We start from the raw sequence: 26473 nt of genomic DNA, 5'->3' as shown, positions 1-26473 counted from the left end.
CAGTCATCAAGCTCCCAAAAATGAAAGCACAGGGATCGTCACACCCCTCCCCATAAGAGAGGGACTCCAACAAAGTTCGCTGTAACAAAACAAATACAAATTATGCAATGAACCAACTTCACAACCAAAAATAGTTCCTACATCCCAAAGGGTTTAGTAGGTCAAAACTAAAACAAAAAATCCGGTAGCTGCAATATAATACACATCAAACGTGTGACAGTGCATCCGCCACCACATTCTCAGTCCCACAAATGTGTCGAATCAAAAAGATTGCAGGAACAGGGACCACCGAACAGGTCTCTGGTTTGGACACTGCAAAGAATTCAAGAATGTTAAAGGATTATGGTCAGTATATATCACAATAGGCATGCTAGAATTAAGGTACACAGCAAAATGTTGTAATGCCCAAATAAGCGCTAATGCTTCCTTTTCGATTACAGAATAATGACCCTGATACGAATTAAACTTTCTCGAAAAGAAATTGACAGGATGCTCTACTCCGTCTGCATCCAACTGTTGCAACACAGCTCCAGCTCCCACATTACTAGCATCTACCAACAGAGTGAATGATTTCTCAAAACAAGGAGCCTGAAGCACAGGCGTCGAACACAGCAGAACCTTCACATTTTCAAAAGCGCGTTCACAACTTGGAGACCAAATAAACTTCACCTTGCCTCTTAATAGATCAGTAAGTGGTGCCACCACTGTAGAAAAGTTGCGACAGAAAGAGCGATAATATCCAACCAGTCCTAAAAACCGCATAAGCTCCTTCTTTGTTGTCGGAGAGGGGAAATCCTGAATAGCTTGTACCTTTGCCTGCACTGGACGCACTTCACCATTACCCACCACCTTACTAAGGTACGTTACAGTGGCTTTTGCGAACTCGCACTTTTCCAGGTTCACCGTAAGGCGAGCATCAGACAACCGGTGCAGTACTGACTGAATGCGCTTTAAATGAGTCTCCCAACTATCGCTAAAGACAACTAAATCATCCAAGTAAACAGCACAACCCTCATGACCTGAAATCACTCGATTCATGAGGCGTTGAAAAGTCGCCGGAGCATTTTGCAGGCTGAAGCTCATAACCTGATAGGAGTAGAGCTCTGATGGAGTAATAAAAGGGACTGGTCAGAGGGACTTGCCAGTAGCCCTTCAATAAGTCAAACTTGCTCACAAAATTTGCGGATCCAACCTGATCTACGCAATCTTCAATACGCAGCAAAGGGAAACAATCTGGCTTCGTCAAACTATTGACCTTACGAAAATCCATACAAAATCTAACTGTACCATCAGATTTTCCCACTAAAAGACACAGGGATGCCCAGCCTGAAGAAGAAGGTGTTGCAATATTATGGTCTAACATTCCTTCTCCATCAATTTCCGTTTCTCAGGTGCAACACGATAAAAACGCTGTTTGATAGGCTTAGCGCTACCCACATCAATATCATGGGTCACCCAATCGGTACGAGAAGGTGCATCTTCAAACAGTGCTGGAAAACTACATAAGAGCTGACATAACTCCTGACATTTTTCAGGAGATAAATGACCAAGAGTGTGCTCCAAGTTGTGCCATGCTTCAGAATTTTTTAAACGGCCACGAAACACGCCATCACCAGGCGAAATTGTCTCCTCCTCCTCCCCCACTAAAACTACTTTACCCCCCTCAATAGAGGCGGCAGAAAGTACTGGATGTACAGAGGTTTCACTTCCTGCAGAAATAACTTTGTTTTCATAATATGGTTTTAGCAAGTTTGCATGATACTACTGAACTATTTTTTTCCGTGACGGAGTTGCAACTTCATAATTCTCATCAGATAATTTACGTCGCACAACAAATGGGCCATCAAACTTGGCTTCAAATGGAGAAGATACAACCGGCCGAAGAACAAGAACTTGATCACCTGGTTCAAAAATGCAATGTTCAATTGTACAATCGTACAAACACTTCATAGTCTGCTGACGTCTTGCAAGGTTTAGTTTTGCAAGTTCTCTAGCCTAAATGAGTTTACTTTTAAAACCCAGTACATACGATGCAAAAGTTTTAGGAGGCTCTGGAACTTTACCAATATCTTGAAACACAGACAGTAAACCGTGAACTTTGTGACCGAAAACTAGATCATTAGGGCTAAAACCTGTACTTTCTTGTACCACCTCGCGAGCAGCTAACATCATCCAAGGCAAACCCTCCTCCTAATCCCTATCCAGTTGCACACAATATGCATGAAGTAACGACTTTAAAGACTGGTGAAATCTCTCCAGTGCACCTTGACTTTGTGCGTGGTAGGCAGTGGACTGATTATGTTTAATATGTAATTGTTTCAAAACCTTTTGGAAGAGATGAGAAGTAAGGTTTGTCCCTTGGTCACTTTGAATAGTTTTCGGAATTCCAAAAACCGATATAAATTGAGTTAGTGCTTTCACAATCAACGCGACATAATACTATGTAGAGGATATGCTGCGGGAAAACGGGTATTCAAGCACATCACTGTAAATAAATAATTACTACCAGATTTCAAACGGGGAAGTGGTCCCACGCAATCCACAATGAGATGTTCAAAAGGTTCTCCAGTAGCCGGAATTGGTTTTAAAGGCACAGGTTTCAAGACCTGATCTGGTTTACTGGTTAGCTGACAAGTTTTACTCTTATCTCTCTGGCTGCTCTCAGTTTATACAACTCAAATCATTCTGTTCTCAGCCCTCCCCTGTTACTACTGGTGTTCCCCAGGGTTCTGTCCTGGGGCCCCTTCTTTTCATCACTTACCTTCTCCCACTTGGTAACATCTTTCGTAAATATAATATCCATTTTCATTGCTTTGTTGATGACACCCAGCTCTATCTCTCTAGCCAACCTAACTCCTCACTTCCACTCTCCTCCCTCACTGACTGCCTATATGAAATAAAGTCTTGGTTTACCCACAATTTCCTTAAATTGAATATGGACAAAACTGAAATCTTTCTCATCGGCACTAAATCCTTACTATCCAAAGTCAACAGTTTTACCCTCACAATTGACGGTTCCTCAGTTTCTCCCTCCCATCAAGTTAAGAGTTTGGGTGTCATCCTCGATAGCTTATTATCATTCCAATCTCACATTAACAATAGTACCCATTCTGTGTACTTCCATCTGCGCAATATTAATCGTCTTCGTCCCTCTCTCTCCACCCACTCTACTTCTATCCTTGTTCACAGCTTGATTTCCTCTCGTATTGACTACTGCAATTCTCTCCTCTTTGGTCTTCCCCAGAAATCTCTCCATAAGCTACAACTTGTCCAAAACTCAGCAGCTCGCATCATCACCAAAACCCCCTCTTTCCATCACATCACCCCTGTTCTGCAGCAACTTCACTGGCTTCCCATAAAATACAGAATTGAATTTAAAATCATTTTGTTCACTTTCAAGGTAATCCATAATCTTGCCCCTCCTTATCTACTCGATTTACTTCATATTGTCACTTCCTCTCGTTCTCTTAGATCATCCACTTCCATTCCCCTGGCCGTGCCCTCTGCCCGTCTCAGTACTATGGGGAGTAGAGCATTCAGTTGCTCTGCTCCCATTCTGTGGAATTCCCTCCCACCTGACATCCGTAATTTAGATTCTCTCCCTTTAAATCAAGACTCAAAACTTACCTATTCACTAAAGCTTATTCTCTTTGAATTCACTGCTATCTTTTGTACATGTTTGTTTTCTTGTTGTTTGGTTGTTTGTATTCACATTTGTATTGTTGATTGTTTTTTTTTTTTTTTTTTTTTTTTTTTTTCCTGTGCAGTGTCCTTGAGTATTATGAAAGGCGCTTATAAATAAAATGTATTATTATTATTATTACTTCTTAATATACGCAGAAACATCTCTATAAGGCGCCACTGTATATCTTGTAATTATTCATCCTGTTGTCTAACATCACACAGAGGTATAAAGCACAAATCCAGCATAGAGGGGTTCAGTGAATGTGGTGTTGAATGTGTATAAGTGTCTGAGTGTGTTTGTGTCAGAGATGCTGTAGAAGATCAGAAATCTGTCCTGTTCATCCAAACTTGGTCTCAGGACCTTTTCCTTTCCTGCCAAATGCTTCATATGACACCACCATATCACCCAACCCACTCCATTCAGCCTCCCAGTAACAGTGTCCAGACAGACGCTCTTTACGCAGAACTTGTGGAAGGCCGTCAAACCTTTCTGGATGATCAGGATATGACATTGTTCCACTGCATGTCAACTTTCTGTTGCTCTCTAAAAGCTTGAGATTATTGTGTGCCGTGTTCGGATCCAGTGTGAGATAACAGAAATCTGCACACAAGAAAAGACAACATTTAATAAGACCAAATCTACTTTTTGGTTCCACATAAATATGTTGACCGCATACACAGTCAAAACATTTTATTCTTGAGACCTTATTCTAATTTTGTATAAAATGGTGTACCGTGAAGATAACGTATGTGTGTGTGTGTGTAGACCTACATTTCTGCTTTAATCATGTTCTCCCCTCCGTGACATGTTCTCTCCCTGTCAAAGAAAAAAGAAGCTGAATGTTCTATTCATCTGACTTAACAAAAAATACAAAATAAAAATGTTAAAAATACAATACAACAAATACAAAAATTTATATATATATATATATATATATATATAATAAATCCTAAGATAAACATCATCACATGACATATCACACTGTGTCATTATTTATTTAACAAAAATAAAGCCAAGATGGAAAAGCCATGTGTGACAAAGTTAGGACACCCTATAATTCAACTGCTGTGAGAAGAGGCCCGGTTGACTAAAAAAAAAAAAAAAACTCACAGGAAGTGGCACACGTTTCATTTACGTTTAAGAATATGGTGTTTTTGACATATTCCAATAATGTTAATAATCATGATTACAATGTTAAGGGCAATAATCAACAACAATGACAACAATTTTGTTTTAATTTGGCAGTCCTCTGTAATGAGTGCCTGGTTTTTATAACATCTGATAGGCTTACCGCTGATAAATATTGTCCTTTAATGGAAAAGATCATTTAAGACCCATGCACACGTGCAGTAAAATATGCATAGCTTACTTTTTAAAGATTCATTCAAATTCAGAGCTGTCTTTAAATCACAGTATACTTTTACTTTTGGATACTCAAGTAAAAAGTACCTGGTTTACTTAATTACAAAGATATTTAAACAGGTGACAGATTACAGATAAGAAAAGTACAGATAATACTACAAATGTACTTTAATACTGTTTTCACCTCTGGTGTTCTGGGAAAAAACCCATATAGTATATGGACTATTTTTTAAAATGGTGTGTATAGACCCTTTTAGTGCCGATGTCACAATTACATCACAGCACTAGCTGGAAGCAAAACAAACGGAAAACTGGAGGCGGACAATTCAAACCAGCACAGATTTGGCTATATCATCTTGTTGTGATAGTGGGTGCCAGCTGTGTTTAAATACAATAAAATGAGCGTACAGGACAGAAACCATCATCAAAAATGCTTGTGTTTTGCAGTGCACACTTCTTATCAGAAAAGGTTAAATAAAGTATTGTATTATGGTTTGTGTTACACGTCCAAAGATTTCTTATGCATCTCATGACTATGGCATGTATGAAATAATGTCTGTGTTCATGTGTGTAAAACAACAAACTGCTGATTTATATGCTTCATCATCTGTAATTGTATATACATTGTTTTGATTTATTGTGGCTAGAATTTTTAAGAAACTGGTAAGAAAGAATAATCAAATACAGAAAGTTTAAAAGTAGCAGTTTCTGGAATTTTTATTTCTAGAAAATATACATCTTACTTTAACACTTTGAGCAGTATGGTCCCACATATAGGATTTTTATTTCTGTGCCCCTGGGAGTCCCATATATGGAATTTAGAACGTTAGGTGACGTCACGCAACTGCCAAATTCTAACTGCGTTTTCACGCATTGGCTGGCGCTTGTCATATAATCACAATTATGCAGTGTTTTAAACCACATTTATTAACATTAACATTTATTTTAGGTTTCATACATTTAAATACACATAAGTACTAGTAAAACAATACATTTAGAGTTTGTAAAATAAACAAGCAATTCAATAATTTGCAGACATGTTTGAATCATGTTGATACACATATTGTAAGTCACAAATTCACTCCATTCCTTTCCCAGTTCACCAGCCACTTACTTGCATGTATTTTGGGAGAAACTATAAAGACAAATATGGCGGCACCTGAACGTTATAGATCACGATCCAGATCATTTATAAAGGTTTTAAAACGGCAAAACACTCACTCACACGTTCGGAATATCAGATAGTTGAAGACATGGTAGTGTGTTATTTTGAATAAAAAAAAGGAAAAACTAAATAAAAGCAATACGTCTGTCTTACAGCGCTATAGTGGCTGCAGTGTGACAGTTTGCATTTGAAGATCCTCAGATCCTTCACTTCTTAAGATGTAAGAAGCGACTTAAAAATTTTGAATTATATTTATTCATCTAATCACTTCTTACATGAAAGATTTTATTTGGATTCTGTGATAAAGACACTGAACCTGAACCTTGTATTCCAAATCTTTTTAAGTCTGTGAAATGTTATTTAATTTCATGATTTTCTGTATCAGGACATAATAAAAAACTATCTTGGCAGGTCTTAAAATTTGGAAAATAAATCCTAAGATAAACATCATCACATGACATAGCACACTGTGTCATTATTTATTTAACAAAAATAAAGTCAAGATGGAAAAGCCATGTGTGACAAAGTTAGGACACCCTATAATTCAACTGCTGTGAGAAGAGGCCTGGTTGACAAAAAAAAAAAAATAAACTCACAGGAAGTGGCAAAGTCAGGCAGTCTGTGACATGCTCAAACCATTTCCACACAAGGGCTTTCCACACATCATATAGTCTGAGAGATGTCTTTTGTGGTTTCAGTTGTTCCTACATTTGTTTGTACATCTGGATGAAATTGTAGTAAAAAATTGTTTGATAAATCATGATTTGTTTGTGAAAATGTTTGTATGCTGATTTCACACACAAGTTTGCATGTACTTTTATTTATCAAATGCGATCCACTGTCTATCAAAGGAAACATATACATGGATAAAAAGCAGAGGATCTAATACTGAGCCCTGTGGCACTCCATACTCGTTTGTTAAAATTTTTTCATTTACACAAGCGAAGTGTTAGTGGTTAGTGGTTCTTGTCAAGGTGACCATTGACAGCTTCCTCCAGTGATGGATCTTCACTCCTGTCATTGTAGATTAATCGATCTATAGAGGGAAATGATATGAACCATAAGACTGTTTTATTCAAACAATTAATTAAATATTGCATAACCATATTATTGTTCTCATATTACTGCAACTAAACTTGCTTCCTAATCTTTTTTCTATGACAGTTTCTTATCCTTTGATCCTTTAATAAATGCATTTAGTTTTTGAATATATATACTGTATATAGTTAGTGTACACTGAAATCTGTGAATCTAATCTGTAATTTTTATTGACCCCAATAAAACAAAATGTTTTTTTTTTTTTTTCATGTTGTAAAAAGGTTGTGATAACATTTTTTTGACATATTTAATATGACAAATGTCGGGGTTTTTAAGCATTATAATACATTTTTTCACAACGTTGCAGAAAAGTTTTTATAACATTTTTATTGCGTCTGTATGTCTCCTTCCATCTTTTTAAAAACGTACCACGTCCAAATTGGTACTTCAGTGTTGCCATGTCAAAATGTTTTCTTTACAGTGTTAAATCTGAATATTGATCTTATTAACAGATAAAACATCAAAATTACAGTATTTTACAATAAATTAATAGTAAACTTTAAATCAAAAGCTTTAAATTAACAACCAGTTCTACAGCAAATTAACAGCACATTATTGGCTATTGAGTTGCATTACTATTACAGTTTACACTGTAATTCTACAGGAGCATACTGCTAAATCACAGTAATACCATGGAATAATAATTACTTTAAGGTCACAGTATATAGCTGTCATTTCACAATTACGTACTGTAAAAGTGATAAAGCAATTTACAGTGAAATTAATGTAACCAGTTGCCAGTAATTTACTGAAAATGTACATACAGTAACTTACTGTGAAAGCAATTCAACTTCTGGCCAAAAATTTACTGTAAACATCTGGTCATATAATTTACAGTGTATCCTATGCAATAAAGTTATAAAAGCTAAAAATACAACAAAAATTAAATGGTTCATGTTTTTTTTTTTTTTTTTTTTTTTTTTTTTTTTTTGAAGGATATAAAGTTGGACAAATCCCCAGCAGTGAATACAAATCATGACAAACATCAACACGCATGAGAAGCCATGAAAAGACAAGACGGTGCTTAGAAATGATTTAATATGTATGCAAAACCAGCTAAAAGCCATCTCGGTCAAAAATGAGATAATGATACTGAGTGAATGCTCTCGACACATATTATACATCCATCAACTACTTATTCTTCAAACTCGCTAAAATAGCAGCCTCAGCCCAATCCGAAGTACCAGTACTTACATAGAAACCTGTACATCTGAGCCTGATAAAAATGCATTTTTTAAAGAAAGACGTCAAATGGATTTAGCTGGTTTTGCATCTGAACTCTTCATTTGTAAATGAGTTATTAAACTCTTTACAAAGAGAACCTTAGTGTAAAGTGTTACCAAAATAGCAGTACACATTGTACCTTGTGACAACAGAGAGGTGATGGGTGCTATGCCTATATTTTTGTCTTTGGACATTGGGTACTGTTTATTATACACATCATGTGTATGCTTTAATGCAGCTTGATGAGGCTATAAATCAATGAAGCCTACATGATATTTGTGCTCTGTCCAGAATTCTGGTTTAAGGCGGCTGGTACTGTGGCTTCAACACGGCAGCAGTTTCAGTTAAGCCTATACTGAACATACTGCTCAAAAACAGGATGTGGGTACGCTGTAAAAACAACCTATAGAATCTATAGAATCTAAAACTGAGGTAACGGTTTGCACTCACTTTGGCTACAATACTTGCAACACTAGAAAATAAAAGGAGACACTGAAATGAGAGAAGAATCTGATCTCTTTTACCTCAATAGACTGGTATGCAATATGGATACAAACAAACACTTCAACTTCATTTAAAACTAATTAAGTGCAAAAAAACACTCTTCCATTCAATTTTAAGTGATATACAACTTCATATTACATATAACTCACATTACATGTAACTTCTTGAAGTTACAAAGGTTTCTGGAACAATTCAAAGGTGTACTTCAGGTTTTTAAGATACTCAAGGTTGAGGGCAAAGATCAATCCCATCAACAGTATGCACACTGTGGTTCTGTTTCCACAATCTTTATAACAACACACATCTGCGGGGTCCTCCTCAATTGTAGGATTGTGAATCACCACCAACTTCATTATTTCATTTGTGTGGCCTTCAAGTTCATCCTCCTGTCGAAAAAAAAAAAAGGCAAATTAGCATGCTGTTTGATTACAGTTGTCTTCTTGGTTCATGCCAATTGTTTAATCACAAGTAGGATTTCTGTATTAATCAGCACTTCAATATAAACAGGTAACAAATAAAAATCTAATTCCAAATTCTTTACCCCAGTATCCCATAATGAAACGATTATCAATTTAACCCCTAAGTAAATTTTTATGCTGGAACAGATCGTCCCCCTTCAGGAAAGAAATGTCACCAAAGAACAAAAGAATAACAGAGCTGCCACTGCCTGACAATATGGGTGAACCTTTCAAATTTTCATAATTAAATGTCCCCCATCTGTACCTTTCATTCATTTCTGGCATGTATATGGAAGTCAAACCAATACACCAGCAAAGGTTAAATACTTAATATTAATTGATGTACAATTAAAATGTAAAAAATAAATCACCGTCCATTGCAACATATTTTCAAACTGTTGGTAGCAGTAACATAATTCTACATTGCTAGCATGGCATTCTAAAATTCTGACTACCTCTTTTTTATAAAGGTGGGCCACGATACTCAAATAAAAATTAAACGAAACCCTCAAAATGTAATATAAACCATAATTAATGCTCAGGCATGTAATTCATAAAAGGTTAATTCACCTAAAATTAAAATTCTGTCATCATTTATTCACCTTCATGTTGTTCCAAACCTATACGACTTTAATTGTCAAAACACAAATTAAGATATTTTTAATGATACCTGACAGATTTCTGTCCCTCTACTGAAAGTCTGTTCACCCAAAACTCTGACACTTTAAAAACTTCATAAATAACATAGTAAATAAACCCATATGAATCAAGTGGTTAAATCCAAATCTTTTGAAGAAAAAATGAACACTTTATATGATGGACAGATTTAATTTAGGCTTTTATTCAAATGAAAACAATGATCAGCAAATAATGTTTGCAGCATCCAATCTTGGCAAATGGAAGCTGAAGCACGCTTGCTTTACACGTTAGAACTAATGAGGTTCATTCTCTTGTCTTACAGCATGTTTGAACCTCTGTAAAAACCAATGAGGTTTGTTTTTGCATGTCAAGCAAGTAAGTTTGAGCTTCTGTTTAGGTTCGCTGATCAATGTGCATATGAGATTAAAAGTCTACATTAAATCTGTTCATCATATAAAGATATCACGTCTCTTCAGAAGACTTGGATTAAACAACTAGATTCATATGGACTTATTTTACAATCTTTTAATGAATGTTTTAAAGCGTCAAAGTTTTGCATGAACAGACTTTCAGTGGAAGGATAGACAGCTCTCAGGTATCATTAAACATATCTTAATTTCTGTTTCGAAGATTAACCAAAGTCTTAAGGGTTTATAACAACATGAGGGTGAGGAAATGATGACAGAATTTACATTTTTTTGTGAATTATCCCTAAAATGTACTGCCTAATAAAAAATACATACGTACATAAATAAATAAATACTTCTTACAATATTTTTTTTTTTTTTTAAATGCACTACCCTGACCCTATTTATCAAAGGCTAGGTATTGTATTGGTTTATTGGCTAAATCACAGCAATTAATAAGGGAAATTAAATGATGTGTATCCATTTGAATACCTTGAAATGATGAATCATGTAATAACATACCTGACAGTCCTGGAACAGCTCTTCTTGATTTTCCCCAAGGTACTCAATGAGGCAACGGATACATGTATCCCTTTTTTTTTCTCAACACTCTGGAAACTACAAAGACATGTATTTTAGTGAAGTGACTCTGTGATCTCAGTGCACTGCAAATTAAGAAAACATAATATAATAACTCATGTTGTAATCTGTATTGTTTTTAATAGATCCAATAGCTTTGATGAGGTAAGGATAAATATTTTGCAAGGGAGTGAGTACATTATTTGTAAATTGTTGTTCTGTAAGTGGACTTCACCTTTAATATGTATTTGTAAATTAATTATTACTCATTAATGAACAACCTTTACAAACCCTTTACAAAGAGAACCTTACTGTAAAGTGTTACCAAAATAGCAGTATACATCGTACCTTGTGACAACAGAGAGGTGATGGGTGCTATGTCTTCATTTTTGTCTTTGGGCATAGGGTACTGTTTATTATACACATCATGTGTATGCTTTAATGCAGCTTGATGAGGCTATAAATCAATGAAGCCTACATGATATTTGTGCTCTGTCCAGAATTCTGGTTTAAGGCGGCTGGTACTGTGGCTTCAACACAGCAGCAGTTTTAAATTGGCTTACACACTGCTAAAAAAACAGGATGTGGGTAAAAAAAGGTGAGAGGTAAGATGGAAAATGCAGCTGCATCAACTGTGGGCCAAATATTAGCATATATAATAGTTTTCAGTTGATGCATCATATCTTTCCAACAAATTAAATGGAGATGTTGAGAGCTTATTGTTACTGAAGCCTGGTTCAGAATCTGTGTGTGTGTTTATGTGCCTTATGAGAACACAAATTTGCATAATGACATTGGTAAGACATAAGTATTACAGTGAAGGTGGTAACTCAAAAGGCTTAAAAAAAAAAAAAAAAAAAACATACTAAATGCACTGTAAAAGAAATCCTGTAAATTTACACGGAAATTTAACAGTAAAATGCTGTTTTCATATAATAACTGTAAGTTACTGTATTTTGCGATGCATTGTGGGATATGTTGACCAGCAGTACGTATTACTTTTAAAAATTAAGCTTTTGGGATTTAAATTGGATTTGTGACGTGTTTTAATCAGCAAGTTACCACAGGAGTATCAGCCCTTTGTACAGACTGCCATCATATAACACACAACTGTTAAGAAACGTTTTTTTCCCCTCTCTAACCCACACATCTTAAACCTTATCTGAGTAAAAAATGACTGTGGAATGGTGTTTTGTTTATTTTTTGGTCACAATTTTAACATGAGTTTCAAACTGGCTATTATTTGCTGCAACCACACTTTTGGTTTTATCTTACCGCGTACACTTCTAAATATTAACATTATAAAGAGCCAGCAAAGCATCATTTGATGAAAGGATAGCATGTTTTAATCATGGAACAGTAACTGAGTAAGATATGATAGCATTGTTAGCTCATTAGCATATACTCAGACTGCATTTGATTTGTTATTTATTACCATCACACAATTTATGTAACTGAAATATGTCCCAAACCAGAAACAAAAGATACATGTGTATGAACAAAATTCATAATTCTTGCATGATCACTGTGAACGTATTCAAAGTGCTGCTAGCGATTGCAAAAATAGCAACAGATGGACAAATAATCTGTTGGTTTTTATTTTATTTTTAAACTTTATTTTAATGTTTTGTGTGTGGGATGTCTGTAATTAGTTAACTAGAGAATCTATCTATTCTTTATGTTTTGCTTATCCTTGTAGTTCAAAGCCTGACTTTGTAGAGAAGTAGATGACTCGTTCTTTAAGAAAATGTAAGTTTGCCTATTGTTTGTTCAAGAAATCATTCACCTAAAAATGGTTATCATTATTTACTCAACCTTATGCTGTCTCAAAACTCATAGGACTTTCTCTTGGAGGACAAATGAAGATATTGTCGTTGAGAACTGATGTCTGTTTTGCCCATATGGAAGACCAGTGGGAACCAAACCTTCGAGCTCCAAAAGGAACATAAAGGTATGATTAATTACCAGTAATTTTGTCTGATATCAAAATATCAGACCAAAGAACCACAAATTCGAAACTGGAATTGCAAAACGCAAAATTGTTTTCACCCAAACAAATTGAATCACTTCAGAAAACTGGCTAAACCATGCGATTAATTACCTTTATCTTCCATTTCTCAAACATCTCTTTTCCATTAAATATCATCTATCACATCATCAGAGTTTAAATCAGCATACAGGTAAGTAAATAAGAAAATTATCAGTTTTGAATTCTACTCTGAGTATAATAGTTTTATTGTCTCTGTAGAATATTGCAACAAGTAGCACATTAGTTTTTTTTTTTTTTTTTGGTCATTTGCAGATTCATTTTCTTTACTAATAGATAGATGTCTGCCACTCCTTCTGACCTTGAGAAACCTGCCTGTGACTCCTAGCTTGATCCTTCTTGGTAAGTATATGTCTGCATTTTTATGTCCACCTCAATCTGCCTCATACTAGAATCCATTTATTATAAATGCTGCATGTATGACTTGTGCAGTGTATTCCGAGACTTCAGTTAAAGGAGAAGTCCACCTCCAGAACAACAATTCACAAATAATTTTCTCACCCCTTTGTCATCCAAGATGTTCTTGTCTTTCTGTCTTCAGTCGTAAAGAAATTATGGTTTTTGAGGAAAACATTTCAGGATTTTTCTCCATATAATGGACTTGATTGGTGCCCCGATTTTGAACTTCCAAAATGCAGTTTAAATGCAGCTTCAAAGGGCTCTAAATGATCCCAGCCGAGAAGAAGGGTCTTATCAAGTGAAACAATTGTTTTTTGTTTTTTGTTTTTTTTGATGGGTCGTTCTTGAATGATTTGTTAATTTTGAACGAATGTTTAATGTGATGAGTCACGCATGCGCTTCATCCTATTAGGGTTTGTACTGGAATTAGTTCACCTGTTTCGAGTTTTTCGAGTCATTTGTTTATCTTATGGGGCTGTCACGTGATGAACGAATGACGCGAACCCAAAGACTCGAGAGATGAACTAATCAATTCTCTTTCTGGCTCACACTGCATTGGTTAATCTTATGGGGCTGTCACGTGACTTGAAATGACTTGAAAAAGATTTGTTCATTTTGCTGAACGAGACTCAAAGGTCAGAGTCGGTAAAATGATCCGAACTTCCCATCACTACTACGAATCACGTCTAAGTTCATCGTCTGTGTACTCCGGCTCAAAATACAGTATGGCGAAAAACTCTTAATTATAAAAAATCGTATTTTCTCCTACAACTTCAGAATCGTTCGACATCGTTGTACCTTTTTGTTTGTAAACAGTGTTTGACTTACTTGCACTTTCTTAGTCTTTGCGCGTTCTCTTTGTAAACACTGGGTCTGTAGTTACGTCTACATTCGGCGTGACCTTTTGACGTGATTCAGTAGTACGTAGCATCGTGGACGCGCATCCCAGAGCCTGTGCTACACAAGTTTTTGTGCTTAAAAAGTATAGACATTTTTATTTTCTGAAAAAAATGACAGATCTTTTCGCTAGATAAGACCCTTCTGGAATCGTTTAGAGCCTTTGAAGCTGCATTTAAACTGCATTTTGGAAGTTCAAAATCGGGGCACCAATGAAGTCCATTATTTGGAAAAAAATGCTGAAATGTTTTCCTCAAAAACAAAAATTTTCATCACAACTGAAGACAGAAAGACATGAACATCTTGGATGGGCGTGAGTAAATTATTTGTAAATTGTTGTTCTGGAAGTGGACTTCTCCTTTTGATTATCTACTAGTTTTTAGTTAGAAAGTTTAATTTGAACAAATCAAATTATACACAAGAACATGTTCTGAAGCTTTTCTCCTCTTATTTTTCAGATACTTTATTGGAATAAATCCAGAAAAGAGGATTAAAGCTGCATGGAGAAAATAGGTGTCTAAAAAAATCTGGAAAAACTGCAGAAGACCCAAGATGATGAAGAAGAACATCAGTCCAGAAGTATCTCATCCTTAACTTAACCTTATGATGTCTCAAACAGGACTTTCTCTTAGAGGACAAATTAAGATATTGTCATAGAAAAATGTTTGCCCATACAATAGAAGACAAATGGGAACCAAACGTTTGAGCTCCAAAAGGAACATAAGGGTACGATTAATTAAAGACAGTCATTTCATCCGATATCCATCATAAAAAAATTAAAAAAAAAAAAAAAAAAAAAAAAAAAAAAAAAACATTAGCTGGTGTTCACTTAAGCCTGATTTGAAAGTACATTTGTATTTTATCAACAATTTTATGGAATATTGTAAAAGTTTATCTAGTGTTATATCAGAATAAAATAACAAAACATAACTGGACTTTGTTTTTTTTGTAACAGTCAAATAGAAAATGCAGGGTATAATATGCATTGAAAATTGAGATCATGGAGTTACGAGTAGTATGTCATTTAACAGATATATGCTGCTAAATTACAGTTGTATACTGTTTGATGTTCATTTCAAAAACAGTAGCACACTGCATTTTTACAGTATAATGCTGGCAACCACAGCTGCCTTTTTTTACAAGGAAATTTTTTACAGTGTGGTGTTTTTTTTAATATCTAAAAATGTATAAAGTTTTCTCTGAAGAGTTGGTTTAGGGGTAGGGTTGGTGTAGGGCAACATAAAAAACGCCTATGGAGCGTCCACGTAAAACAAAAAAAACCAACATGTGTATGTGTGTGCATTGACGTCTGACTGTCATTCTTCTGAAAGAAAGCAAGAAGCAGGTTTCACTTGTTTTACGGTAGCTGTTGTTCAACACATATTATTTGAGGTGAGTGTTTCAACTTTCTTTAGTTGTTTTCATATATGAGTGTCATCTTATGATCTGTAACTTCAGAATTACAGAAAGATAGAGAAATTCAATATTAAAAACTCTTATTGCAAAAATAAAGTGCCCATAAATGCATTTAGTTTATTTGCTTTTCAATGCAAACAGTAAAACTGTAGTAACCATGTTTTTTTTTTTTTTTTTTTTTTTGGTGCATACCATGGTTTTAAAAACAGAATAACAAGTTACTATTCTATGATACAGATTTTATTAAAGCACTTATATCATATTTGAAAGAGAATATAAAGCAAATAAACATGGCTTAGTAGTGCACCTTTAAATACACAGTATCATACAGCCTACATCCCTAAAATTGTTTTCAAACACATCTGACACGAGCAAAAGCAGATGTTTGTATTCTATACTGTACATCCCACATAACAGATCCCACTGACAATCTTAATTTTAAAAACTAGGGGTGCTCCGATCAGGATTTTTGAGGCCGATCACCGATACCAAATTTTTTTTAAGCCTTCTTTTCATCATGTAGATTTATTTATAGTGATAATCCAATCAGGATTTTTAGACACTTATTCAGGGCCTGATTTTTTTTTTCTCTTCTTTTTTTAATGGGGGAATTCATCTCTTAGTTGGGAGTTGTGAGAGGGGAGTTTTTTAATTTGAGACAAAAATATATATTTATCTCACCTAAATGTTTGATCATGTTTGATTTTTAAATAATTGTGCAATTATTGCACAATAGCTTACACACAGCACAAACCTCCACAAACACATTTATCCATTATTTTGGTTTCAAATCCAAACATTGTTACTGAAAATGCTTTTTCAACATTGTGATTTTTTTTTTTTTTTACACAGTACAGTAATACAGTGCAGTAATCTGTTTAAATGCAATAAATGTAAGCAACACATTATTCAAAACTTTTTTACATTTACTTCTAGATTTATATATTAAGTTGCTCAAGCAAGTGGCAAAACATTTAAACTACTTTCCTTACCTTATCACAAACATTCCAAATTAAAACTTACCATTGACAGAAACAGTTCTACTGCCTTTTCTTTTGCATTTAAATATTTATTACAAGCAATCCTGCTGTTAATAAAGAAAAAAAAAATTCTCCCTACCTCCACGAATGCCATCTATAGGTGCGTTTCCATTACCCTTCAAGATGCGCAAATTTAAAATACAAATTGAAAACAGGGGTGCGGTTAATTGTAGGGTTAATTGTAACACACATGGTTTAAATATTTCCACACACCCTAGCATAACCAAATTTATGGTATTTACTAGTTGCCATGTCAACACTGTACAGAGAAAAAAAGTGCGCCAAAATTCAAAAGCCTTTTGATGATATCACTGAATATGTATTTTACTATAGGAAAAGTACATTTCTGGCTGAAGTACATTTTTCTTTTCAGTTTTTAGTATTCATGTAAAATTATGCTATTTTATGACATTAGCCATGTAATTTTCACTATTTACTTTTATGGATTCTAAACAGAAAACACAAGAAGCAGGTGAATAAAGACTCACAATCTACATTTAATGTTGAGAAATTATTATTTCAAGAAAAGTAAAGCATTTTGGCTCCTTTGTTTCGTGTTCAATGAGAGCTGTGTGTGGAGGGAGTCGAGTGGAGTGTTTCTTTTTTTTGTTTTCTTTTTGAATGTCTGTATGTGATTCATCTATTTGCGCACATTGTTTTGAACTATATATATATCTATGTTTTGCGATCAGGGCATGTGTGGTTACGATGTGTTCATTGTGAACCTCAAAATCTTTTTTTTTTTACTCTTAAAAACGTCATTATTTTATTTGAAAAAGTTAAAGTGACAAAATATTTTAGTTTGTCGTGTATATGTTTTTCATTCGATCAGATTTACATTTTAAGCTGTCATATGGTCATGTTACTTGTCACTTTTCACTTCCTTTCCTTTGAGTTAAATAACAAAAAACGTACACATGGTAATTATGAAACAAAGCAACATATTTGTACAAGACAAGTGTGAAATTAAAGTGGATAAAAATTATACTCTGAACCAGGATTTGAATCTAGGATTTTGAAAACATCCGGGGCTGGTGGTGGATGGGAGCTCATATCATGCTTACTTAAGATTTTGTTAGACACAGGTGGGTGAACCTGGATCCTTCGTTTCTGGACTCCTTTTTAATGGTTAAATTTAATTTTATTAATTAATTAAAAATTAATTTTTCCTTAAAAAAAAAAAAACATGTCTAATTAATTTAAACAATGAAACTTATAAAATGTAACGTCAGTTTATCAAAAGTTATGTTAAGGGCCCTATGAAATGTTTTTCTCACCTTATGTTTTATTGTTACAAAATTTGTTTTAGCAATGAAACAACTTTCATTTATTTCTACAACAGCTTTGTGAAATTCTGTGTTGTGCATCTATTTTTTTTTTTTTTCTGGTTATCAAATAAAGGCATAAAATATAAATGTATCTTTTAATTATTGAAAATAAAATTGTATTTTTGGCAAATAAATGATGTACTATTAAAATCTGAAAGATGGAAGAAATGATGTTTAACAAAGTTTTATTAATTTTTCAACAGTAGTAGTAGGTACATACATTCTACTGAATGATAGTAATATATTTCTGGCAATATATGTCTACAAGCTTAAAATTCTGTGAGTATATCAAATAAAACAGTGAAATGCTCACGATGTACTCTCAGAGCAGTTCTGGAGATGTTGTTCATGCATTTTTTATGGCAGACGCTGAAATCACCGGGAGCGTCACACACGCTTCAGTGTGTAAAGTAAAGGAAGCCGCGTGTGAGTCTGCAACATTCATTCATAAAGAGACACGCAGAACATGCAGGATTCATATTTAAATGGTATTTTGCGGCGTAATATTTACAGATATTAGTCCATATCGCGATTTAATTAAAGTGTAATGACCGGTTTTTGATTAATTAATTTGACAATTAATATTTGATTAATAAACTTTGACAAATTCCGTAAATTTCTTGGAAATCATAGGGCGATACAAAAACATTAGGAGCTAGAGAAACATCTTTCGGGGCTTGATTAGCCCTAGCGACGCCCCTGCTCTGAACCCCATGTAGATTTACACAAACTGAGAAATTCAAAAATTCAAAATATATTTTTTTGTGTTAATTAAATTGAATCTCCTGAAAAAAATAATAATAATAATAATAAAATAAATAAATAAATAATAATAATAATAATAATAATAATTAATTAATTTATTTATTGTGTTCATATTTTTTTATAGTGATATTTATAACTTTACACAAAAACATTTCACATTTAATTATGGTGTCAGTAAAAATATGTAGATGTTGGAGCCTTTCTCATTAGTTCAAAGGGACTAATAAGAAAGGTATCATCATTTACTTACCCTTGTTATTCAAAATTTATTTGAGAAGATGCTAGGTAGACAGTTAGATATAGAGAGCCATAAATAAGGTGTAACAAAAGATTTATTTTTAAAAACCATCTCTTTAACATCACTACATCATGTATTAAAAGATCTTACCAAGCATGATCAGAGTAGAGGGAAGTTAAAGCCTGGTCTTTGCATCTGCTGTAGTCATTGTGACCTGCACACACACACACACACACACACACACACACACACATGTTTGTTCTTGTGAATTGTGGGGACTTTCCATAGACTTCTATAGATTTTGTACTGACCAAACGATATTGTCTATCCCCTAACCCAACCCTAACCCTAAACCTAGCCCTCACAGAAAACATGTTTGCATCGTTACACTTTCAGATAAACATCATTTACTATTTTTAATCATTTTTTAACATTGTGGGGACCGCAGGCCGGTCCCCACAATGTCAAAAATTTCAGGTTTTACTATCATTGTGGGGACATTTGGTCCCCACTATGTAGCAAAAACAAGTACACACACACACACACACACACACACACACACACACACACACACACACACACACACTCATGTTTTGTTTCCATGTTTTATGGGGACATTCCATAGGCGTAATGGTTTTTATACTATACAAACCATATTTTCTACCACCCTACACCTACCTTATACCTAAACCTAGCCCTCACAGGAGAATGTGCATGCTTTTACTTTATGAAAAAAACTCATTCTGCATGATTTATAAGCCTGTTTCCTCATGGGGACCTCACAAATGTCCCCACAAGGTCAAAATTTACTGGTATTACTATCCTTGTGGGAACATTTGGTCCCCATAACATGATAAATACTTAATAAATACATGATAAATGATTCTTTCTTGTGGACTGAGAAAATTACTGTCTACTTGATCCCACATGAGTTCTTCAAAAAAGAACAAGGAGGACATTTTTTGCGTCACTGAACATGTGACCTCTCTGTCAGTCACTGTCAGCTGATATACATTGGCTTTTCTGTGCAACACAAAAGGAGATATTGTGCAAAGTGTCTGCAAAATAATAGTTCCAATATGTATGTATGTATTTATTTACAGATTTAGCTACCTACTGGGTCATCTATCAGCGGTCTTGTCCTTCAAAGAAGCTTATGTCTAGACTTAAGACAAGCACATGCACTGTATATGACTCACAGGACTCATTTACTCTTGATTTGCATGTAGATTCACGCGCAGTGTGCTGCTTTTGCTCACGGCTGAATATTAAACTCATCATGCCACACCAGAGCCCCGTAGGAAGTGATACGTCACGTCACAGCTGTCAGTCAATCCATGCAGTCTATGATTGCAGTGATACAGGGCAAGCAAATCTGAATCTCAAATGCATATTTGTGACGCTGGACCACAAAACCAGTCGTAAATAAGTAGCACAGGTATATTTGTATCAACAGCCAACAAATACATTGTATGGGTCAAAATGATTGATTTTTCTTTTATGCAAAAAATCATGAGGATATTAAGTACCGATCAATAAAGATATTTTGTAAATTTCCTACTGTAAATACTGTAAAAGTCATTTTTCATTAGTAATATGCATCACTTAGAATTTCATTTGGACAACTTTAAAGGCGACTGTCATAGTATCCAAATATTGTCCTGTCCTAACAAACCATACATCAATGGAAAGCTTATTTATTCAGCTTTCGGGCAACGTATAAATCTAAATTTAAAAATATTGACCCTTATGACTAGTTTTGTGGTCCAGGGTCACATATAGTCAAATAGATATGGATATCGCACATTCAGACTGACAGTAATATGCTGGGCTGTAGGTGAACACCAAGCGTACTAAAAAAAAAATAGAGCTGTATGTAGGGGTAATTCAGTGAGTGGTGCACCGACCATAAACCTAATTTAATAGAGCTGGGGCGCCATCTAGTGGTATACTATGACAATCTTGCATCTTTTTTTTTTTTTTTTTTTTTTTTTTTTTTTGACTATTTTGCATCTTGTAAATCGACATTAGGATCCGCTTTAACTTGCAACGCAGCCATTTCCGTGCAGGCTAAACCAGCTGTGATATTTTCATTTCAACATTTTAATTTAAATTCAGTTTCAATAGTACGGTAAAACGCATGTTTAAAAGGCTTTAAAGGTAAGTAGGCTATATTTTTATGATCCATCTTATTTTGTTAAAATTATTCCCATTTTGCAGGTTTATCAATTGTATGTGATCTTTTGACGTATCTAAAAATGTGGTGACTGTTCTCCAATAGCCTATCTTTGCAAAGTTTTTGATTGTGTTGGTTTAATTATTGTGATCCAATATTTGCACCACTGTAAAAAAAAAAAAAAAAAAAAAAAAAACATTTAAAAAATTCACCAACATATCTCTCTCTCACACTTAATACAATCCAGTCTGACTTTATTTCCTTCATATTAAACTTCTTATTGAGAATTGAGGTTTAGATGTTGATGTTGTGGGAGAAACTCTGATCAGATTTTGATTACTTGTTGACCTAGTCATCATGTAATAGTCAGACTCAGGTCATATCAGGAGTCTGATGTCTGAGAATATTAACTGTTAGTCTCATGATGTCATGACAATCAGATATTGTGATTTTTCTCTTTTATTACATAGGAAGTGTTTTAAGCTGTGTCTTTTTGACTCACACAAAGATCACGAATCAGCACATGAATCTCAACAATGGTGACAATTTTACCTAAATGGAGAAATCAGGTTACATTTACTGACTGTTATGCTTCAATAAAACTTTTTTTTTTTTTTTCAGGTTGGTTGAATTCAGTTACAATCAGTAATCTTAAATCATTCATTTCATTTAAACAAAATCAGTTATTGTAGATGTTACCAAATGAAGTACAATTTCTAAGTTGAACCAACAAATTTTTTTTTTTCAGTGTAATTTATGTTGGCTTAGGCCATTTCCTTTTTTTTTTTTATAGTAGCTAATATTGTTTAATGCATTACCCTTATGAAAATTAACAATGGTTTTATTATAGTAAATGTGTAATAACCATGTTTTTACCACAGTTACAGTGTTTTTCTGGTTTCAGTTGTAAAACCATGCTTAATTTTTGTAAGAGCTGCCATCTTTAAGTTGCTCTGTAGCTTTTAGTTTAATGACTGATTAAACAAATAGCCTACATATAAGCACAAGTAAGACTACCTGCTAGGCATTTCTGCCAGACACACTTCCGCCAGTGCCATATGGGCAGCTGCAGGGTCTTCAGCCGGGAGCCACCCTTCCTTGATGTTTTGCTCCTTTAATCCCAGAACATCTCTGGGTGGTGGAGCAGCAGCAAGGACGTCTCCCTGCCGCCCCCTGCAGCCACCCTAGGATCCATCTCTGCCCCAAGCCTTGTCTTTCCTGCGTAGCCAAAGCCAAAAGCTCCCCTCCTCTGCTTCCTCTGCCAGGTCTTTCAGGGCATTCTGCAGCTTGTGGCCTCTGACTCCGAGAGTCTTAAGGAATCGCTGTGTGGAGCCCACCTCCCCCTCTGCAGCCCACCTCCACTGGAAAGGTATATGCCCTCCACCCAGCTTGTGTGCATGCAGCTGCAAGGTCTGCATACTTCTCCTTTTTTCTCTCGAATGCTGCCTCCATCCCATCTTCCCATGGCACAGTTAGTTTAGCCATTATGATAATCTTTGTGGTGGTAGACCAGATTACAATGTCTGGTTGATCCACTTTCAGGTCCCACTCACCTCCCGGTGACAACAAAGACCTCTCCCGTATGATACTGCATAATGCCTCTCCCCCTTGCCTGACAAGTTGAACAGGCTGGTCTGATGTTGGCGAGCTGACTTTGTTCACTTCGAGTCTGCGTCCTTCGATGACCTCTGCTAGCTTCCGCAGAACACGGTCATGGTGCCACCCGTACCGTCCCTGGGTTAGAGCAGTCTTGCAGCCAGAGAGGATGTGTTGTAGACTGGGACTCTGGTGGCCACAAAGCTGGCAAAGCTCTTCTGTGCCGTACCAGCGATGCAGGTTCTGGGGGTATCATATGTGGCCCTAATCAGGAAGCTTAACCTTGTTTGGGGCAGCCTCCACAGATCAGCCCATGTGATGGTCCTGCCGATGACAGCCTCCCAGGTTGTCCATTTCCCTTGTTGGCATTGGCTGACAGCTTTAATCCTGTAGCTTTCCTCTTCCTCTTTCTTAGTCAATGTTGCCCATCCGAAGCCAGCCCTGCCGCGCTGTATCAATCCCACAACCTCTTGGTGTTTCAAACGAGTTACAGCCTAATGCACTGCTTGTGGAGCATCCCATTTTCTTCCAGTGTGAACCTGGGCGTTGGCAGTTTGTATGACTGGGTCAGGGGTGTCTTTCAGCTCGAGCAGCAGCCTTACCTTTTCCAGTTTGTAGCCAAAGCTAATGGTTTCCATCGGCAGCCTTAGGGTGTTCTTCCCAAATAGAGCTGAAGTGGACAGGCATCGGGGGAAGGCCGAGCCACTTCCGGATGTAGTTATTTGCCTTTGCGTCCATCTTCAGGACTGTCGATGAGGTGATATCACATAACTTTAGGGGCCACAACAGGCGATGGAACTGGGTGAATTGGTAACACCAGACCTTGAATTTGCCTGGCAGCAGGCTTTCGTCGATCTTCTTTAGACCACTAGTGAGTTGTGTAGTTACAGAAACGGCCATGTGCTTGTCTGATATTTCAGCAGTGTAGAGCCTTCCCAGACTTTTCACTGGTTGGTCTATCAAGCGTGGAATCGCTTCACCATTCACTGAGAAGGAGATGTTGTCCTTCCTGGCTCCTTTCCGGATCGAGAGACTGCGAGACTTAGATGGCTTTTTCTTCATCCTGGCCCATGTGAAAAGATCTTTGAGTCTTTTCAGAAGCCTGTTGGTGCATGCAGCCGTCTGCAGGAGTATGGTGACGTCATCCATGTAGGGACAGATCCATAAGCGTTTGCAAGATCTAACCACACGACGTGGAGGTCTACTTTGTTGCGCTTGGCTGTCTGAATCTGATCCCAGATCATCACAGAGTGCTCCACACAGCCTGGAAATCCTGGGACGCCTGCCTTTTGGCAACTGGTTTTCCTATATTTCTATAGGAAATTGTTTATTTTTCCACCCTAATATTTAACCATTGACTATAGCCATTCAACATTATACAGTCTAATTGAAAGCTATACATTTTAACATTTATTTTACTTTAAAAAATAACAATTTCTAATTTAAGTTTACTTAAAACAATCTTCACATAAACCCATTATAATAAATGTAATATTTACCTGTTCCCTTCAGCAACTAGGAAATATGTGACCCTGGACCACAAAACCAGTCTTAAGTCGCTTAAGTCGCTTTATTTGTAGCAATAGCCAAAAATACATTGTATGGGTCAAAATTATTATTTTTTTTTTTATGGCAAAAATCATTAGGATATTAAGTAAAGATCATGTTCCATTAAGATATTTTGTAAAATTCCTACTGTAAATGTATGAAAACTTAATTTTTGATTAGTAATATACATTGTTAAGAACATTATTTGAAGAACTTTAAAGGTGATTTTCTCAATATTTTGATTTTTTTGCACCCTCAGATTCCTGATATTTAAATAGTTGTGTCTCGGGCCAATTCTTGTCCTATCATAACAAACCATACATCAATGAAAAGCTTATTTATTCAGCTTTCATATGATGTATATAAATGACCCTTACGACTGGTTTTGTGATCCAGGGTCACATATATAGAAACTGAATACAGTTATTAACACTAAATTCTAAATTAAATATAGATGAATCCTTAAAGCTACAAAAATGATTGATTATTGGGTTTTTAGCTGTTTAAATCATCATTTTGCAGTCATATTTAGGTTTTTGGCATTGCATTGTGTTGACAAATAAGTTGTAAAATTTTAGTAATTTTTTTTTGTTGGTTTTTTTTTTTGACTTTTGACTTTTGCCCCTAAATTGTCTGTGCCTGACCCTGGTTAACGCCACAGGTGTAAGTAAACAAGAGTAAATTGGAGCTAAAATAAATTTTTTACAAGTAACGTTAGTGATGACTGCATACATATTTATATTACTAAAACATTTTTGTGGGATGCATAAACAAAGCTTACAGTATGTTTAATGCTTTGAGTCACTCACTTAAATATAAAGATTGTCAGGCACGTGCATAGGTAGGGATCAGCCTGTGTGGAGCACATGTTCTTTTTTCCCTTACAATTAGTGTTTCTTTTTTTTTTTTTTATATAAATCAGTGCCTATTGGTCACCCTTTACATTTGTCTGCCTGTTTTACAAATGTTTAGCCAGTGAGATGTATTAAAAAGAGCTTGTGACTAAATGTTTTTGGATCCGCTCAAACTGTCAGTCAAAAAACCTCGCTCATAACTCCACCCCCTCCTGACGAAATGAAGTTTCACAGCAGCTGAGCCGGACCTGAGTGGTTCCGTAATTCCCCAACCGGACTGCACCGGTCAATGGGACCTTTTTAGTTACACTCAGCGTCACTACACCCTCCTACCCTGCAAATTTCAAGTCCCGGGATGCCCCGTTTCTTAAAACAAAGTGATAGATTACTGTTTATATCATTAAGCAGAGGTTCTAACTCCCTGAACTCTCACTGAGCATATTTATTCATGTAGCGTATTTAGCTTTATTTTAAAACAAGTAGAACCAATGTATAATTTATAAAGTTTTATTTTGAAACGTAAGTCAATAACAATTGGCTGAAGCCAGAGCCAATGGTGAAAGTCTTTGTGTGACAAAACCCCGCCCCATTTTGGATGTTCTGCCCACTTTCTGAGTTCCCGCCCCATTTGGAGATCTCCGGTCTGCAGTTATCTTTTTTCAGTATTCTCTCTGTACCTCTAGGAGAAAAAGAAAAAGCCATTTTTTTGTTTTCATTCCAAAACACAATTGAGTTGATATCTGTTACAAACATGTAATATTAGGTAAAAATAATTATTACAATCAAAGATTTTGGATGCATACTGCTTTAGCTAAGGCCATGCAAATGCAAAGATAGATCCCAGGTGTTGCTCAAGCATTTATCAGATTGGCCTTTGACGAGATAAGTGTCCTTTTTGCAAATGTGACCTCCAGATGGCACAGCCTTCACAACAAGTGACACAATGAAGGCCAACACAAATTAATACACACAAATCAAGTAGCATCCATGTCTTCTTGATTTGCCTTCATTGGTGGCAGCCAGGTAGCCACATGTTCATCCATGCTGT

The 26473-nt window shown here is 35.6% G+C and overlaps 2 protein-coding genes across 2 annotated transcripts in view; one reads left to right on the top strand and one right to left on the bottom strand.

Annotated features, from left to right (window-relative positions):
* Positions 1-26473, top strand: part of LOC127154116 (ribonuclease inhibitor) — a 324540-nt gene that overhangs the window by 281631 nt on the left and 16436 nt on the right. The gene's annotated exons all lie outside the window — the stretch shown is intronic.
* Positions 4023-26473, bottom strand: part of LOC127153371 (NLR family CARD domain-containing protein 3) — a 269389-nt gene continuing 246938 nt past the window's right edge. Inside the window, exons 9-10 of the mRNA XM_051094435.1 lie at positions 9341-9355; positions 4023-4285 (exon numbers count right to left, since the gene is read on the bottom strand). Coding sequence (XP_050950392.1) covers positions 4023-4285; positions 9341-9355 — 278 coding nt within the window. The remainder of the gene's footprint in view (positions 4286-9340; positions 9356-26473) is intronic.

Source organism: Labeo rohita, chromosome 22 (assembly GCF_022985175.1).
Source record: "Labeo rohita strain BAU-BD-2019 chromosome 22, IGBB_LRoh.1.0, whole genome shotgun sequence".
Lineage (NCBI taxonomy): Eukaryota > Metazoa > Chordata > Actinopteri > Cypriniformes > Cyprinidae > Labeo > Labeo rohita.
This window is presented reverse-complemented; position numbering and strand designations above follow the sequence as displayed.